The sequence below is a fragment of the Cryptococcus neoformans genome, chromosome 1, assembly GCF_000149385.1.
Source record: "Cryptococcus neoformans var. neoformans B-3501A chromosome 1, whole genome shotgun sequence".
Classification (NCBI taxonomy): Eukaryota; Fungi; Basidiomycota; class Tremellomycetes; order Tremellales; family Cryptococcaceae; genus Cryptococcus; species Cryptococcus deneoformans.
Genome location: NC_009177.1, coordinates 877,501 through 895,162, shown reverse-complemented (window position 1 = coordinate 895,162; position 17,662 = coordinate 877,501). Strand labels below are relative to the sequence as shown.

General features: G+C 47.9%; 7 protein-coding genes across 7 annotated transcripts in view; 2 read left to right on the top strand and 5 right to left on the bottom strand.

Moving 5' to 3' along the window:
• Positions 1–56: 56 nt before the first annotated feature.
• On the top strand, positions 57–1,416 carry CNBA3330 (hypothetical protein; the record flags this gene model as incomplete). Its single annotated transcript, XM_773240.1, has 8 exons — positions 57–58; positions 106–204; positions 255–620; positions 666–723; positions 784–865; positions 926–1,110; positions 1,170–1,289; positions 1,354–1,416. Coding segments are annotated over 8 exons (975 nt in total).
• A 146-nt stretch (positions 1,417–1,562) lies between these two features.
• Positions 1,563–3,463, bottom strand: CNBA3320 (hypothetical protein; the record flags this gene model as incomplete). The annotated part of the gene is made up of 6 exons (XM_773239.1): positions 1,563–1,698; positions 1,743–1,856; positions 1,904–2,255; positions 2,311–2,413; positions 2,466–3,053; positions 3,101–3,463. The coding sequence occupies 6 exons, from the start codon at positions 3,461–3,463 to the stop codon at positions 1,563–1,565; spliced, it is 1,656 nt and encodes a 551-aa protein (XP_778332.1).
• Positions 3,464–3,809: 346 nt separating this feature from the next.
• CNBA3310 (hypothetical protein) lies at positions 3,810–4,912 on the bottom strand (the record flags this gene model as incomplete). Its single annotated transcript, XM_773238.1, has 2 exons — positions 3,810–4,098; positions 4,146–4,912. 2 exons carry the CDS (start codon positions 4,910–4,912, stop codon positions 3,810–3,812), a joined length of 1,056 nt encoding a protein of 351 aa, XP_778331.1.
• Positions 4,913–6,933: 2,021 nt separating this feature from the next.
• CNBA3300 (hypothetical protein) lies at positions 6,934–8,552 on the bottom strand (the record flags this gene model as incomplete). The annotated part of the gene is made up of 7 exons (XM_773237.1): positions 6,934–7,080; positions 7,131–7,373; positions 7,426–7,662; positions 7,710–7,909; positions 7,957–8,067; positions 8,118–8,165; positions 8,222–8,552. 7 exons carry the CDS (start codon positions 8,550–8,552, stop codon positions 6,934–6,936), a joined length of 1,317 nt encoding a protein of 438 aa, XP_778330.1.
• Positions 8,553–9,395: 843 nt separating this feature from the next.
• Positions 9,396–11,076, bottom strand: CNBA3290 (hypothetical protein; the record flags this gene model as incomplete). Its single annotated transcript, XM_773236.1, has 7 exons — positions 9,396–9,868; positions 9,921–10,081; positions 10,128–10,617; positions 10,677–10,756; positions 10,826–10,853; positions 10,924–10,964; positions 11,048–11,076. The coding sequence occupies 7 exons, from the start codon at positions 11,074–11,076 to the stop codon at positions 9,396–9,398; spliced, it is 1,302 nt and encodes a 433-aa protein (XP_778329.1).
• A 381-nt stretch (positions 11,077–11,457) lies between these two features.
• CNBA3280 (hypothetical protein) lies at positions 11,458–13,537 on the bottom strand (the record flags this gene model as incomplete). The annotated part of the gene is made up of 10 exons (XM_773235.1): positions 11,458–12,015; positions 12,072–12,251; positions 12,310–12,417; positions 12,479–12,638; positions 12,693–12,771; positions 12,825–13,025; positions 13,075–13,201; positions 13,250–13,350; positions 13,423–13,453; positions 13,508–13,537. The coding sequence occupies 10 exons, from the start codon at positions 13,535–13,537 to the stop codon at positions 11,458–11,460; spliced, it is 1,575 nt and encodes a 524-aa protein (XP_778328.1).
• A 1,534-nt stretch (positions 13,538–15,071) lies between these two features.
• Positions 15,072–17,662, top strand: part of CNBA3270 (hypothetical protein) — a gene marked incomplete at both ends in the record, with an annotated part of 5,299 nt that continues 2,708 nt past the window's right edge. Inside the window, 4 exons of the mRNA XM_773234.1 lie at positions 15,072–16,368; positions 16,408–16,948; positions 16,996–17,245; positions 17,293–17,662. The exon at positions 17,293–17,662 is cut by the window's right edge and continues 728 nt beyond it. Coding sequence (XP_778327.1) covers positions 15,072–16,368; positions 16,408–16,948; positions 16,996–17,245; positions 17,293–17,662 — 2,458 coding nt within the window. The remainder of the gene's footprint in view (positions 16,369–16,407; positions 16,949–16,995; positions 17,246–17,292) is intronic.

The following is a 17,662-nucleotide window of genomic DNA, read 5'->3' as shown; positions in this document are numbered from 1 at the left end:
CTGGGAGACCGACAATCGTAACTCCCCAGCAGCCACGCCCTAAAATCGTCGCAGATATGTAAGTCTTATTGGCTTCAAATGTTGCAGACTCTGAGAGAGTCACAGGGCTCCTAAGCCAGGATTCTATGCCGTTGCGACAGGCAGACATCCGGGGGTCTACAAGACATGGCCTGCGGCGGAGGAGCAAGTCAAGGGGTTTCCGAGGTGAGACTTTAACTTCTCGTGTGTTTTGCAGATATAGATTGTTCGCTAAGCCTTTATAGTGCCAAATACAAAAAGTTTGCCACTGAGCAAGAAGCAAAAGATTTTGTCACTGCTGCCGGAGATGCTCTTCCTTCCCAACCGCCTCCAATTGGTAAAAGGAAACGAGCTGAAATGGAAGACAGCAAAGCGCCACCCGTTGATACCCATTTTCAAGCCACTTCCCCGGCAACAGTGGCCTCACCTGCATCTTTACCACCGAAATTACAAAAGATAGCTCAACAGGGTTTTAGTTTTACTAAGTCTGTTCCACATTATCTTGTTGTCTATACAGATGGCTCCGCCAAAGGAAATGGACAAGTAGGCTCAAGAGCAGGAGCTGGGGTTTGGTGGGGCAGTCGAGGAGAAGCGTCTAAACAGTAGGTGTACTGCAAGCTCCGAAACGACAATTCTGATTTCGGTAGAAACTGGGCGGAGAGAGTCCCAGGAGAGCCACAAACTAACAACCGAGGAGAATTGCTCGTGAGCCTATCCTTGCTTGCTCCGCGCCCTTTGCTAACCAGAGATCTCTCTCGTTGGTAGGCTGTGATACGAGCCATTGAAAGATGCCCTTTTCCCGATATCCCACTTGAAATACGATGTGATTCCCAATACACCATCTCCTGTTGGTTTATTCCATTCAACCATTGCTATAGCTCATGCCCTTACGCGTTCACACATTCAGGTATGACCATTTGGCTTCCAAAATGGATGAATAACAACTTTAGGAACAGTTATAAACAAGAAGTCATCAATACAGATTTGATCAAACATCTCCTAGTTCTTCTCAGGCGAAGAGGAGCAGCCGGGAGAGTCAAATTCAAGTACGTGCCTGCGCACAGCGGAGTAGAAGGGAATGAGGCGGCCGACGTAAGTTTAATTGTCTCGTTTGGCGGAGCAATGGCCAATCTTTATGTTATTCTTGCCAGAGGCTAGCGCGCACAGGCGGTGCATTGCCTTTCGTTTCAGATGAAAGTAACTGGCTTGATCCAGAGGATGAGGTCGTTCCTTGCGACTCAGAAACTAACCCAACAGAGGTTGAATTGGAGGTGAGCAGAAGGATTGATCGCCCTATCTAGCATGGTATTACGGCTAATGGTAGACCCATCTCAGATTGATGAAGATTGGCTGATGACCGCGGAAGAGTTAGCCGCACTCGAACAACAGCTTGTTTAGTACGCTTTGTAATGGGACAAGTAGTAGTTCTTGTCTCATGGATCAGCTGCCATGAAAGGATGGAGTTCGTCTCAGGCGTTTTTTGCCTTGTTGCAGTTGATAACCCGATATTCGACCAGCATTCATATCCACCACGTAATCGGAAATCAATCTGCTTTTTGGTCTAGTCCTACTGCCATCGATTCTTGCTTTAGCCTTTGCCTTTCGGTCTTCCTCTCTTCCCCCATAGCTTTTTGCCTGGCTATCCATTCGGCTTTATCCATTTTGATAGGGTTGGCGTTACTAGAGAGATGTTAGAAGGTATCAGAAGGGGGCATAAAACCTACTGCTTGTGCGCTCTTGTCTTAGTATGCTGGTCCCATTCTCTCAAAAGTACTGAACATGGATTATTGGGAGTTGAACATACTTCGCATATTTTACGAGCGTTTATACTTTGCCGACTAACCCAACGTAAGCACGAGAAGACCATGATCGGTGAGCGACTCACTCTGCAGTATTCGGTACAATGCCATTTTCCTCCAAAGAATGCAACAGCTCTTTTGCGTTCACATGGCCCACCTCCAAATTTGACGGTACTTTCTCTCGTTTCAAGAATTTATGCAAGATTTCGGTTGCCAGTGGGACTCCTGTTTCCCCCCCAGGAACAACATATACTTCAACTTCGCCCCCCAATGAGCGGGCTTCCCGCACCGCTGGCAAGAACTGCTTCTTTATCCACTTAAGTTGAGATTTGGCATATTGTTGGGTGGAAACCTTAGTTCGATCAACCATGGTGGGGAAGAGCGGATGAGATTGAGGATTGGGAGAGGGCAAAGGGAGAGATGCAAATTCTTTGTAGCCTAAAGAGAGGACCTGAATCAGCTGCCATAGAGCAAAAAAGTAACTGGCCCTCACCTATCGCTTGGAATATGCCCTCGGTATGGTCTGTGGCATCTGTGCTTCCATATATTCTCTGGGCTATTTCTCTTAGTTCCGATATCTCATCGAGCAACCCATTCTGTCACATAATCAGCACCGCATTTACGATGAGCGGATGAAACAAAACATACTTCGAGCATTTTGTCCACTCTTCTATCTAACCTCGGTCTCAAAGTCTCCATGGGCTCGTACACCCAGAAAATCAGTGTCCTAAACCTCGCCTCCCTTCCCTTCGGCTCCTCTAGGCCATTCGATGAAGGGACGCTATCCACGGTGCCTCCCCTTTCCCACCATCTTTCCAAGCTCCTTCTGACCTTCCTCCCATCTCGCCAATGCCATCTTTGAGATTCCTTTGGATCGATAGTTTCCAATAGACGATGCAACGCAAGAAGATGTTCATCCTCTCTTGTTGTAGGTCTACTGGACTTTGATGGTCCGGGATTTCTTTCCGTTACTGAAGATCCGGAAGTACTAGGCCATGTAGGCTCTGTAAGCCAAAAGGTATCCAAGAGAGCTAACAGCTCTGGTGACAGGTTTTCTGGAATGGGCGGTCTAGGCCCTGGAGGTGTCCATCTGACAGACATAGGATCTTTTGCTTGGCTTTTGATCTCGCCATCGCGAACAAAAGATAACTCGGGTGGGGGAAAAAGGAAGTGCTGGATGAAATAATGCGTCCCGCCACAAATTATTGGCAAGACATCAACTGGCAGTGTTGTAATCTACTTGAAAGCATAAGCCTTCCGTAGGTTAGAAGGCGATGACTCACCTTTGCATTTGCTTCGTTACACCACTTCCCTACTTCCCAGCTCGTATCCTCACCTGGCGTAACCATATTCAGTCCCCAATGTTCAATCCCACCCATTTCCTCAACTGTCACCTTGTTGGTGATCACATCTAGACCAGTGTAAAGCTGCATAGAGTCGGCAGAAAGCACAACTGCGGGGTGTGTTTTGTTTTCATTGTTGTTCATGCCCAACCGTGGTGCTCGAGAAAGGCTGAAAGATTGGGCGAGGGACACGGCCAATTGAGATTTACCGACGCCAGTAGTGCCTATAACGGCTACGATGGGTCTCTGAGATGTCATTTGCGACCTGATGAATAGCTGTAGACTCCGTATGAAGTTGAGCATCCGCTCCTTTGCTGCTTACATGTTGAAATACATTGTGACTGAAACAGCCAGCACTCCTCGTCGATACTTTTCCTTTTTTGTCGGAAGCTTTTTGTGTCAACAAAAAAAGTCCGCCGCTCTTATCCCATCATCATCATTTAGCTTAATCTAAATAACATGGTCAATCTTGGACAGAAAAATATAAGGTCAAGCATCATTTAGGCAGTACACGACCGTTACGCCACAGTGCATCATGTCCTTCTGTTCATAAACTCAACTCCATGTATTTGATGTATAAATATATGCAAGGTATTCCAACACAGTAACAGAATTGTCCAAAAGTCCCAAAAGTGTCGCTCACCCCTTCCTAATTCAAATCAATATATACAATCAACATCCACGCCACGATGCTTGCAAATGCGACAGCCCCTTTCAAACCAGCAATAAACTTGACAGCAACGCAACTTGAATCGCCGCTTGCTTGTGTATCTTTCCCAAAATTCACAAAACTCGATCCACACGCCTCATTGATTCTTTTCACAGCAGCATTGATAACCGTCGAATTGAGCGTTGTTGTGTTAGAAAGGTATGACTCATAGGTATTGAGCAAAGAAGCAGAACAATCCGTGCAACTAGGCCTTGAAGACGACGGAAGACTGCCCTAGTGTCAGTTTGTCCTAGCATCAGGAAGAGAAGTACCTACGATATACCGCCTGGCAATCCCCAAAGATACAGATCATCTGGCCTTTCACTCGCTACTGCCTCAATGTAACAAAAAACTCCAGTATCTTCGTTGACCAAACTTTCGGCTTCTCTCATCACTTGATAGTTCCCTACACCCCATTTTGTTTTGATGGCAACAGGAACATTTTTCGATATGTCGCTTGCACAATTAGATTTGCTTGTGAGAGCCGTCATGACGCCAGACATGAAGGTCACACATTGATCAATGCTGGGCTGTGGGGAAGACGTATAGGCGACGAGGTCATTGAGTGTTGTGTAGTTGCCAGAGGCCAAAGCTTTGGCCACAATGGAGGAATAAGCGGTTGAGGTGGTAAGAAGCAAGGAAAATGGAAGACAGTACAGGAACGTTTCCGAAGAAACAAGAGATGCGAGATATAGCATACAGGAGGAAGAGAGGGAGGTGGATATTGAGAGATCCAGCGGGGTAGGCACGGGAGAAGGAGGGGCGGTGAGGACTGTAGATGGGCGTGTAGGTAGAGAGGGCTCGGCGGATGCCTCTACAGCGTTTGTGGCATTACTGGAGATAGCTGTGGAGTTGGACCTGGGCAGCAGGAGGGTGGCATGGTCGTGCCTCTGCTCTGGAGATAGCAGGGGACGTGGCTGGAGGTGATGTCTCTGCCTGCTGGCCTTGGGGAAGTGTCCGGATCCATGTGCGTGACAGTAGGCTGAGTCTGCAAGGGATAGAACAATGCCCACTGCCACCACGAGAAGCCAAGTAAATCTCATCGCACCTAGCGCAGTGCCGTCTCCCCTAGCGCGACGCGTCGATCCTATACTGCTGATGCGCGCTGGGATGATCGACCCCTGACCTAACTAGTGCGACTTGTCTTGCTCGAGACGTTTCGTTTTCAAGAAGGCGTCGCCCGCTGCTGTTTTTGTAAAGGAGTGTAAGGCGCAAGAGAGCAGCCGAGTGGCTCTTATATTATAGAACTGCAGGAGGAGCGTATAGGTAAAGAAAAGAAAAGCGATGGTGCAAACGCAAATGCAAAAACATACAATCAACAGAAAATCACCGGTCGGCCTGGATTTTTGGCAGATCTTGTCGTTCTTCCTGTCTCTGTCATTCCGTCGAATGCGTATTTTTTCTGACCCGCTCATTCGAGGGGCATACATCACCACCCAGAGATCACATCGACGATCGTTATATACATTCCAACAATTGTTCGCAACAAAGCGCCACTCGCCACGCGGAGTCATAACGCACAGTCAGGCCTTCATTTGATCAGATGGTGGCCCGCTTCTCGAGGCGTCACATCGCTTTATTGAATCATCAGTCAATAACAATGTCTCGCTCTCAGTGGCATAGTAGGACAATGGATACACGATGTCCGAAGGGGAGAATCTATAGTCACCTATCCATAAAGAGCTAGCTAACTGGTTTCAATCCAAGTGCGTGCTGCAAAATGAACCAAACAACAGCGGCTACCGAACTGCGATCGGCGTATATTTTCAGGGTCCATATAGCGAATCTGGATTCTGGATTTGAATTAATAAATAACAGGGGTAGACAAAATGCATGCTATTTCGATGATAATTCTGAATTGATGAACGAGCTGCCAATTCCCTCAGGGAAAATGACATTCCTGAACCCTTTGTGGCGTAAAAACCCTGGAATTGAATTGGCAGAAGTCCGAGTCGGATTTACCATGAAAGGAAATTCCTCTTGAAATAACTTGAAAAAAGCCGTTCGAATTAAACGACCTCCAGAGGTTGTTTAATTCATTTGACAATTCAAACTCGCTCTTCGTGCTTCAGAATGCATGATTTCAAAGCGTTTCAGTGCGTCTTTTTTTAATGTGCTCTTAATTACACATATCAACCCTCACTATTCTTACCTCAAATTCTGACCATACTTCTGGGCACAACTGACTAACAAGAAGGTGTTCTGAGACCATATGATACTAACTGAACATGCCAGCCTTGAGGAGCTGCTTATGAACGAGGAGGGCCACTACCATTTGATAGAGCTTTCCTGCCTATGCTGTGGTTTATACTCTGCTGACCGTCTTAGCATACTCAATATTTTGCTCTTGAGACTCGGACGTTGGCTGGGATGCTGGATGTTATAAAAGATTAGGTATTCAAAAAGCAACACATGTCAAAGTATTGCTACATTGTCAAAATCAGTCGCGTCTCTATTAAGGTCACTCGACAAATTCACTGACCCCCACCGACTTGTTCTGGACCCACTGTCGTCATTCCCTGAGTCCCCACCCTGAAATCAGGTCTCTCTTTGCTTCCCTAACAGAAATAAAAATAAAAATGAGCTGCATTTTGTCTACCCCTAACAGTTAAGCTAATTAAAGTTCCCCGCCCTACCTTACCAATAATTGGTTAGGTCCCCCCCCAGCCCCCGGCCGACACCGGCCTCCGACCCACCCATTTGCCGGTCGGCCAGTTGTTGTGTAGAGCCTAGCCAGCCGGCAACAAGCGTCATGCAGTTGAGAGTGTCCATGGACATATGTATGAGCCAGCTACGAGCAGAATGCTCTTATCACTTCGTCCTACCCACATTACCACATTAGTTGGCCATCACATTATGTATGCCGCAGTTGAGTAGGCGTTCCAGTGCCTATGTAGTATACGGCACCGACCTTTATCTCGGTAGCAAAAAGCGAAACTTGGAGTCTGTGCAACATGCAGATAAAGATAAGCACTTTTACACCCGAAAACAGTTTTACATTCTTACATGATAAAATCATATACTACACACTGCTACAAGTAACCCCACATTGTCATTTGGATTGCTACTCTGTACTTTGTCCCTCCGTGCTCGTGCCCGCACTTTTGCTCCCTTCAGACCTGGCAAAAACGCCCTCTTCTCCTTCTTCTCTTAACGCCCGATCCACACCCATGGCCCCCACACCAGCGCCTCCGAGAGGAATATCGTTTCCCTAAAGATCTTTCAGCCCGTATCTTAAGTCGATAATATTGAGGTACTTACGATTAATGCGCGCATTATATCACTCAAGCTGATCACACCCACCAGCCTTCCTGGTTGTTCGTCATCCTGTCCTGCAACGACTACCAACCTATGCACTCGCCTAATCTTGATCAAACTAAATATCGCGCTAAGGGAATCTTTTGGCGAACAAGTGACCACACCAGCAAAGTCAACAGCCCGTTGTTTCAGAGCTTGTGCGATGGTCAAATCAAGCGAAGTATATGCGCCATTCCGCACCAGCGTCTGATCCTTGCGTCAGCCCAAGTATGATACACGAAGAGCACCTCGTACTCACAATCACATCTACAGTTTCATACAGATTGAGTACTTTGCCCTGGTCATCGACAATTGGCACAGCACTGATTCCCTGCTCCGAGAACATATGCACCACATCAAACACTGTCGTTTTCATTGTGGCCGCAGCTATCGGCCAAAACTTATTGGTGTTTGAAGGATCAGGATTAGGCGACACATAAGTTCCGATGCCGAGTTCTTGGACAGAAGCCGTAAGGTATTGTGTAATATCTCGGCACTGGTTCAGTTAGCCCCGCCCTGGAAAAATCGTGGGAAGTCTCTCACATTCATGGCAATGAATTTCAGTACTCTGTACTGGGTTAAGACACTGATCACAACCTCCCCGTTGGTTTGTGGATCCTTGTCAATGAGCGGAAGACGCCGAGCATGCGTGCGAATAAGATACCGACAGGCGTCATATAATGGGCGTAGAGGATGTACATAGAGGAGTGGTGGCGGCGGAACGTGAAGGACCTTCTCAATGTCTATGATGAATTAATACAGTCATCTGTCATTGAAAACGAAAACGGACCTCTGATACTCTGCAATCTGAACTGCTCTACATCTGCTGTGGCACCTTCCCAACTTGAAGTATGGTAATAATATTGGATCAGATGGATGACATCTTGAACCGTAAACATCCCTTTGGTGGGCTATTCAGCATATTTACTTTTCAATACGTCATAGACTCACCAGCAAACTGAGCTGACGATGTGTTCCATAAAGGTGCAGAGACTACCCCTATAATAACCCATCAACTACGCCCGCAAATTGGGGCGGAAACGCACATTACTTACCGTACAATAGCATCACATCCAGTGCCTTCTTCACCTTTAGTTGCGTGTCAAGAACTATCAGCCTGAAGCTGACTGGGAAGACATCATAGCTAGAGCGTTCTTTCAGAAAAGCTCGGAGTGCTTCGAGAGCTTCGTCATGAGTCAGCGGCCTTGGAGGAGCCATTGGCGGATGTGTCGCGCGTGATGGGCGACGGGCAATAGAAACGGGAGCACGGTCGGAGAACGCTTGAGAAGCTGTAGATGACGCTGTGGAAGTCGAAATTTGGGGATGATAGGACTGAGATGACCTTTGATTAGGGCGGAAGGATGCTGTAGGAGATGTGGAGGACATGGTTGAGGAGGACGCGATAGGTGCTATGGCAATTTCGGAGAGGCCAGTGAAGCAGGAGTATTGAGGCGATAGGGTTAGAAGGATGGTTGAGGGAGGGTGACGGCAGAGAATGGACCTGGTGCGTTATGAAGAAATAGACCATGGAAGAATAGACAGACATGCAGAAACAAGTCCATAAGTGAGTGGCCCGCGGCTGCCGACGAGCGTCAATCCATTTCCCGGGGACCCTCATTCTGCTCGCGGACTGTAATATTGGGGTACCAAGTTATCGTACTACTGCACATCCACCATATGTCATCTGCACATGCATGAATAGACAATTCAGCACTACGGAAAACCCCAATGTACTCCTCGGGGGGATAATTTACTTCCATGATTTGCATTGTACCTTCATGCAATTCGCTTTCTCCTCGGGTTGTTGTTCACGCATCGCTGTTGTTGTGAGTGGCGCCGGACCTGAGTCCGTCGTAGGGCAGTGCATACTGTGTTCCATTTTCACTCTCTGTGATGCTGGTGGTCACCTCTGGCTTGCGCTTACACCTCACAGCTAATCATCTAAATCATGTCTACCGGAATGATGACTGTAAGACAGTTTGCGCACTCCGAGCCTCTAATTGTTGTGCCATCACTCAACTTCCTGTTTCCCCTCGTTCTCTTTTCATGTACACACGATGCGATTGTCCTGTCACCTTCAAACAAAACTTCTGTGATAATAGCCACAAATATGCATTACTTATAAAATTGTAAGCGCTCCAATTCACTATAATCCAGGAAGTAGCATCCACGCCTTTGAAAACAGACGGCAAGTACAACTGGATCCATCTTTAAAATACCGAAATGCCATTATTCTACCTGTGTATAGTTTCCAGGGAACACGCCCGTGACTCCATTCAATCTCCCGGTCCACCAATCCTCGGCACTTTCTGTCTGCTCAACGATTTCAATCCTATCGCCCGCGCGGAAAGACAAGTCACCTTCCGCCTGTGCCTCGTAATCAAAGATGGCAGTGGCATACTTGACGTTGTTGTAGCTTGCCTTGGGCTTCATAGGTGGTGGAGGAGGGGGAGCTTTCTTGCCGACTGTACCGGTGGTAGCAACACCGGCGGCAGGGGCAGTATAGGGAGGTGGGGCAGACACAGCATGCGACTGAGGAGGTGGAGGTGAGAATGTTTTCTTCTCCGCCGCGCTGTAGGAGCCATATGAATCGGTTGAGGTTTTGCGACCAAGCGTATGGGAGGTAGTGCGAGAAGCGAATGAATTGGCACGACCTGGGGTGCTGCTACCAGATGCGCTTCGGCGCTGTTGAAGCAACTTGGCTACGTACAATTAATTAAGCAGACGGATATTACAGGATGCTCAAGTACACACCTGTGGAAATGATCCTTTTGGTGATCTGCAACTCTTCAATCCTTTCCGCCGCATCACCCCTCTGCTCGAGGTAGATATCCTCAATATCCTTCCTGGTGAGATCATATTTCCCATCGGCAAAAGATTGCAGCTTTTCCATCATAATGTAATACACGTTAAGTCTATAATGTGTCAGCACTCGTCGCGCCAGCCGAAGTGCAAACGTACTGCATGTAGTAAAAGGAATGGAAAAGGGGATCGATGAATCGCGTCGCCATGCCGAGGAAATGAGGAAGCTCACTCTTGAGCAAGTTGTTGTAATGCTCATACTCGCCCGACGCAAGCTCAAAGTCCTGTTCGACCTTGAAAAGGTTTTTCTCATCACTCAGGCTCTTTTCCTTCTTTTCCCGAAGCTTGTTAAGACTGTTGTTGTGTCGATCATAATCAATAAGTTTGTGCTCTCGCTTACTGATGGTCTTGCGGATCTTCTTGCAGATTTCCACAAGCTCCTTGCAAGGACCAACAATTCGCGACTCGATAAGTTCGAGCTCAGGCAAAAGGGTCTCGCGCACTTCTTCCATCAACGTTTGGTAGATAGTGATGTTCTGCACGGTGGTCTCTGCCTGTGGATGTTTGGCAGCGAGATTATACTCGGCTCCCATTGGGGAGAAAAGGGTCGCAAGAGATCCAGAGAAACTCGAACCGGAAGCCAGGAGATCTAGAAAGTCGTATTAGCCATACAAGTCGTGATGGGGAATGGAAACATGGAAGGCTCACTAGAGACAGAGTCACGAAAGACCACGGAGTCTTTGTGCATCTTCTGACAAGCAGCCTCGACAGCGGCAAATTTACGCTCACTGTGAGGCAGACCATGGTCAGTTAAAACTTGCTCATAGCAACACGCAATGATAAGAAAGCAAACCCACTAGTCGTTGAATTCGGGATCGGTGGACTCTGAGATTATTCACAGCGGTCAGTATCGATTTCACAGTCCAACTATAATGTCTTAGAGTTCCAGTCTTACTCTTCGCCAGTCCAATCCTGGTGGTGAGGTTATGAGGTGTCCTAGGTTGCACAATCACACATCAGCATGCCAAGAACCGTACATACCGCATGCCCGACGATGCTTGGAAGGGACATGGACATACCTCTGTAAAGCCTTTGTAAAACCCTTCATTCTGAGTAGCAGGGGCTGTCAATAATCTTCAATGGGGAGCGTGGCGTCTGAGAGAAGACAGAAATGGAAGTTGCGAGGTAGAAGTGCACTGCTGGCCGACGTTGTCAGTCGACAGCCGCGGCAGTCATTCGAAGAGCCAGCGAGGCGGCCGGACTGCAGCACGCCGGCTGCGCAAAGGCGGCGGCACATCCCGAAACTCCCAGCCGCCTAGCCACCACCATGTATGTGCCTGTTGTTGTTGTTCAATTCCAGTAACACGTAAGCAGCCTTTATTATATTAGGCCCGCCTAGCTAATACCACCACCTCATATGCACGGGCTAATAATAAATGCATCTACTGTATACGTACTACGACTGTACAAACAAGTACAAAAACGTCCTTTACACCAAGCCAACACTCTTGATAACTTCGTCTGCCTTTCTTCCCTTTCCTCGGGCTCTGATAAGACCAAGCATCCTCGCTTCTTCCACGAACCTGATAAAAGTCGCATGCAATCTATTCTCTTCCTGCGCAGCTCTTTTGGGTGCTTCATTACGCGACTCCTTATCTATGTTTTCATCCTTGTCCGTCTGTTCAGATCCGACTTGGGCACTATTTGCTTCTTTGTTCTCTTCACTCCCCCTCTCGTCCTCCCCTTGAAAGCTGTCTAGCCAGTCCCACAAGTTAACTGTCTTCCCTGCACTTTTCCAGAGCTCAAACAACGTTTGAAGTCTCTTTAGTTCTAGAACCTGGTCTTCCTCGTTTATCTTCAGCTTTTCAAGCTCTCCCGTCTTTCTTCTTTTTTCGTTATCCATACTAGCGGATACCGCTTTCCGTTTGGCGGACTTATGGTGGTTTGGAGACGGTTTCTCAGGTGCCGACGCAGCGAAGAAAGGTAGAATATCCTGGGGATCTGAGAGGGAGTGGAGGATGGATGTGCGTGGGGCAGGGTTGAGAACCTGCATATCGTTGAGTCTGCATCCTGATGGTTGCCAACACCGCTGTCAGAACTCACAGAAAACATGTCAGGATGAGGGTTCAATTCAAACAAATCTCTCCGGGGTATCGAGGGATTTACCGGACTTGATTTCACGGCGTTCAACAACGATTGCATTACTCGTTCTTGCTCAGAATTTTTCGTTTTCTCGACCAGTAACGCCAGGGGAGAGCTGAGAGAATGATGTAGCAGCAACCACTGCATTCGTAGGGGGGATCAGCACCGGTGGCCATTAGAAGATAACAGGGGGTGATACCTTCAGCGTTTTCATCGCAGCCGCTATCCCTCCACCAAGGAGTGTCTCATTAGATCTTAGCTCTTCGGCCAAGTCGTCGCTGATTTTGAATGGGGCTTCAGAGGAACTCTAATTGCAATCCAAGTTCAGACACCCAAAGATTTTATTGAGACTTGCACCATTCACCTACCCGTATTATAGCGTCGATCCCTCCCGCTCCTCTTCGGGAGCGGCCTGATCTTAAGATGGACACATCAACGGAGCTTGGCTCAATGTGACCCCACGATGATAAGAAGACTGCAGCTGACGGGACGGACAGTAGGAGCCTTATTGGAAGCCCAGCGTGAAGACTGCTAAATCCATCAACCTTGGTTTCGTACACTGGTCGGCTAGTAGAATCTTACGCAAGTATATAAGTAATTTCTGACAGCACAGATGCCGGTATTGTTTGTGCGTCTTGAATATATAACATGAGAGGCAATCCTTTACCATTTCAACTTCAGTCGAACGTTGCGAGAAGGAGTAAGGGGACTTACCCTTTCCATTCGCCTGCCACCAGTTCTCGACCTCATCTATGCTTGCTTGACTTGACTTTCTACCTGACCCCAAAGTATCTCCAGTGAAGCCAATTGCAATTGATCGCAGGGCTGCGGCCACATCCGGTGCATCTCTTCCAAGCAGTGTGTAAGACGTCGCATCCAGAGAAGTTATACGATCGGGTAGTGAGGAAGACGCATCTAATTTGAGATCTTAGAAAATTCTGAAGTCCCCTAATAATATACTCACTCTGAAGAATAGCGACAGGAAGCCTGTTGGTTCTTTGAGGGAGTTGCAAAAAAGCTGTAGCTTTATACCGCTCCAGCCAATCTGCAATATCGTCCAACTGCTCATTCGTTTTTTCTTGTTCATATTCCTACACTCATGGTCAGCAAGGTTCTACGTTAGGAGGTTTAGCACCTACGGCCCCTGCATCCTCATAGATCTGAAGAGTTGTTTCATAAAGTCGATCCAGCGTATCCCGCGTGGATGAGTGAGTGTCCTCCCGATCCTCCTCGTTAAGGGCTGTCCTTAGTCAATCAAACTCAGCGCCAGCTCCAACGGGACCGTATATGAGTTAACGCAATTTCCACGCACCAGCAGGTTCGAAAGGTATCACAAACACTCCCTGGTGAACTTTGAGTTCGCGAGGCTAATGGTAAAAGCCGTAAATATCGCTCACCTTGCTAAGAGAGTGGAGTCTGTCTTCCATTGCAGAATGCCTACACGGGTCTTCCGATCAGAAGAGGGAGATACAGGATGATCCAATGGGCTGAAATGCTCTACGGCAACGCTGGCAACTGAAAAATAAACAGAAATAATAGAGCAACCGACGTCAAACATAAAACATCTACGTCCTACACGCGACAACCGTTGCGTTCTAGCGTTGTTCGTCCGCCGTGCCTGCCATGTTGCGGGTATTCTTCCTGCCCGCCCATCCCCTACAAATCGAAAAAAAAACATACATTATCTGTACTGGTATGCAAGTAAATCAGAAAAGGAAGATTTGATAGTACAAATAAATATTTAATCCATAAATTGACCATTCTATTCACCGTTTCAACATAAAGAACCCTATAAGCTTGTTTGACAGGACAAAACAGAACGGAAAAAAGCCTCCATGATGACGCCCAAGTTTGGGAAGCACACTTTGCTTTGTTAATAAAACTCAAGCAAATTATTACCCTTAAAAACATAAAAATAAATAATAAATAACCCAAAAGCATCGAATTTTTTAATCGATTTTTAGAAAAATCGGCGATATTATTTTACCTGATGACACAACACCCAGGTTAAAACCGATACCATTCCTTAATTAGAATAGAGGTGATGATGTAATCAGACACACAGCCTGGGTAAGAATGATGGGTGGCGGCTGAACGGGTTACGAGTAGTATGACGACGGACGAACAACAAGGGCGATCGAACCCTGACCTATGACGATTGTTTGGGCATTTATCAAAGAGATCCGGATATAATCATTAAAAAGGGGACTGGAGATGGCCATCGATCTGGAATTCGGCTCCTGATGAATTATTGCCGGGGGCCTAATGCCCATTTGCTCCCGCTAATCAGCAAGCCCGAAAGTTGTAATGATTATTGGATAGTCAGCAAAAGAAATTCTGCGTGTTCTTTTGATTTAATTAAGGCGATCAGGAGCTGAGGAAGTTCGGCTGTGGCCCTTTTTATGATTCCAGACTTGGGCAGAGGCGGATTTCCAGTTTCCAACTCGGATTTCCAGCACATGTCACACTTGTTTCTCTAGTGAGTCTGCAGTTTATTCGGTACTCGGCGTATCGACTAGCGCTTCGCAACAGAGCTCAGAGTGTTCCATACACCATCTCTCTGGAAAAGAAGACACCCACACTGAACGGAATACTCCCAGTCTTTTCCATTGCTGGTGCCGATATCCGCAATTTAACAGGTTACTCCACCAGCTTGATCATCAAGCTTTTCCAGCCTACAACCACTCCTTTTTTTCCCTTCTCGACACCGGAATTCTACGTCTTTCCCCCATCTTCTGCGTCCCTTAATTCTCTGCTGGCACAGTTCTGTAGGGGTTCAGCAAAGCTGGGGAAAGGAAAGGTCCCTCAGAGTGGGGAGTGTGCGAGAGAGCAAGGGAGCCCGGTTGATTCACTCAAACGAACAGAAGTTATCCGACGCACATTTTGGTGAGTCGCTGCCATACATCTTCAGCGTCATCAATCGCAGTTCACTTGTTCATCGTCTTTTCTCTTTTATAGATTATGTCCCGCACTCCGATATCTCCTCGGCCCAACTCTAACCCTCGTGTCCCCCCCTCTTCCGCTGCATTCCTTCAGCACCTCCACAGCGACCCTTCATCTCACCATATCACCCTTTCGGGCCATCGTGTATCTGGCCTTTCTCTATCCCCGCAATCACTCACAGGGGAAGGGGATCTTTTGGATATTAATGGCACTTCGGAACCTTCAATTAGCCCTTCCCTCCACTCGCATCTTTCCCCAGTATCTTCGGGCACGAGTTCTGGACCGTCTCCTTTAGGAAGCGTCGGCAGAGCACCTTCAAAACGTGCAAGACCCAAAACGGCTCCATCAAGAAACGATGAATGGCCCCTGGGAAGAAGCTACGAGACAAGTCCTGATCTTCCGCCTCTCATTCCACCACAAGCAGATGAGCATTTACGTTCAAGTCCGGTTGGAGACCTCTGTACCAATGCCATGACGATGGATGAGGGATTGGTCGATGCTATGGAGGCGCTCTCAACTTCAGGAGAGCCAAAATCGTATTTGATAGGTCGGTCAGAGTCTCTGGCCGGGACGGCAGAGTCACACACGGGGCCTTCCAAGCCTTCTCCTGCAAGTATGAATTGGTCGACCTTTGCACAAGCGTATGCCCACGGCTTGTTTGATCCCAATAGGGTCCCTAATCCTCCAACACCGAATGAGACTCCTACGGAATTCCAGTCTGCCCGATCATCTCCCGGCCAAAAATACTCTTCACTTCCCCTCAACCACAAATACTCAATGCCTACTGTCCCACATAATCGTAGCGGAAGTAGCTCCGAGAATTATAGTTCCAAAAGTTCAAAAGACTCGGTATCCACGAACGCGAGTTCAGCACCCTCAACCTCAAGCGCGTCGGCGAGTGGAAAGCAGATGTCCATGGCGGCATCGCTTGCTGCAAGGAAGAAAGCTTACGAACTAGAGAATATCCGTAGTAAGCCAAGTGGCCTGGCGTTAAATACCGACAAGCTTTCTCTTCCTTCGTATTCTCTAGCCGCCGCCACAGTACGCATGGCGTCAACCAGTATCCTCAATGATCTTGCGCCTTTGTCTATGCCTAGTCCTGAGCGTGAACTCACTGACCCACTAGCTTCTGTTGTATCTTTCGACTCCTCAAGTACAAAGAAGGATAGTGCCCGCTCCGACCCTGGATCGTCAAGGTTTCCTTTGCACCACAGCGTATCGAGTGCGGCGAACCCATACACATCTAGCTTGCGATTACCTACTATTCAAGCAAGCCCCGTGACGACACCCCTTGAAGGCCCACATAGGCCGAAAGGTAAAGATAGGTCTCCACCGCGAGCACGCCATGGCATAGTTAATAGCCGCATTCCCTCCGCTTCTGCGCCTCTAGAGAAGACTGCTGAAGCAGAATCGTCAACAGATTATTTTGGAGCCGTTGCGGTCGCTGCTGTTTCTCCGCAAGAGACTGATTCTTCATCCACAGCGACTGATCCCACTCCCACAGGCCCATCTTTGGAACTGCGGAAGACTACACCTCTCAGGTCCAACTCTGTAGTTCCCGAACCTTCTCCACGGCAACAAAAAGACCCTTTGCCGCCCTTGGTTACCCCTTCAGATCTCAATCGTATCTACGATCAGTATGGCTGGCTGCCGGCTCCTTTACCCCCTGACGAAGCAGCGAGGCGAAGAGCTCTGTACAGATTTAGCATCCTGCATAGCGCTCCAGATATCAACTTCAACCGCATAGCACATATGACTAAACTAGTCTTTAACCCCAAAGCTGTTCTCATCACCTTGATAGACAGTGATACACAATGGTTCAAGTCTCAAAGCGGTTTCACTGTGGAGCAAGGGGGAAGAATATCTAGCTTCTGCGCTCATACGATTTTACCAAGGTGGGTGAAGATGGGAGAAGTATAGATTTGGTTGACCATTCCATCAGAACCGATGAACCCTTTGTCGTACTGGATACGTCGTCGGACTGGCGATTCGAAAATAACCCCAACGTTGTTGGACCAAATTCCATCCGCTTCTATGCAGGCGCACCTTTGCGAACAGCGGATGGGTTCAACGTTGGCGCATTGTGTATTTTGGATGACAAGCCACGTACAGAGTTTCCCCCACGGTCACGTTTGATCCTTAAGGAATTTGCTGCCGTTACTATGAGAGAGATGGAACTATGGCGAGATAAGGTAAGCATTTTATAACTTGATATCTGGCGTATCTGACAACGTGGTAGCTTCAATTGCGAGTTCGGGACAAGATTCAAACAAGTATGGAAAAGTTCACTCGTGAGTGCTTGGAGATGGATAGCGCCTCGCCCACTTCCGATGCGGAAACGGTCAACAAAATGGAGCATGTCTACTCGCGCGCTGCACAACTTGTCTGTTCCACCATTGGTTTAGACGGGTGCTTTATTCTGGACATCTCCCAGATTGAAATGGTACAAACAAATACTCCGACCGGCAAGAAGTCGACCTATCGGGCCAACCCATATGGTGCGGCTGAGAATACTTCGCCAGTGCTGGAACGAAGCGAATCGTTTGGACCAGTCAACCCCTTTCCAGTCCTTGCGGCTGTCCCCACAGCAAAAAGCACTCGCGCCCTTA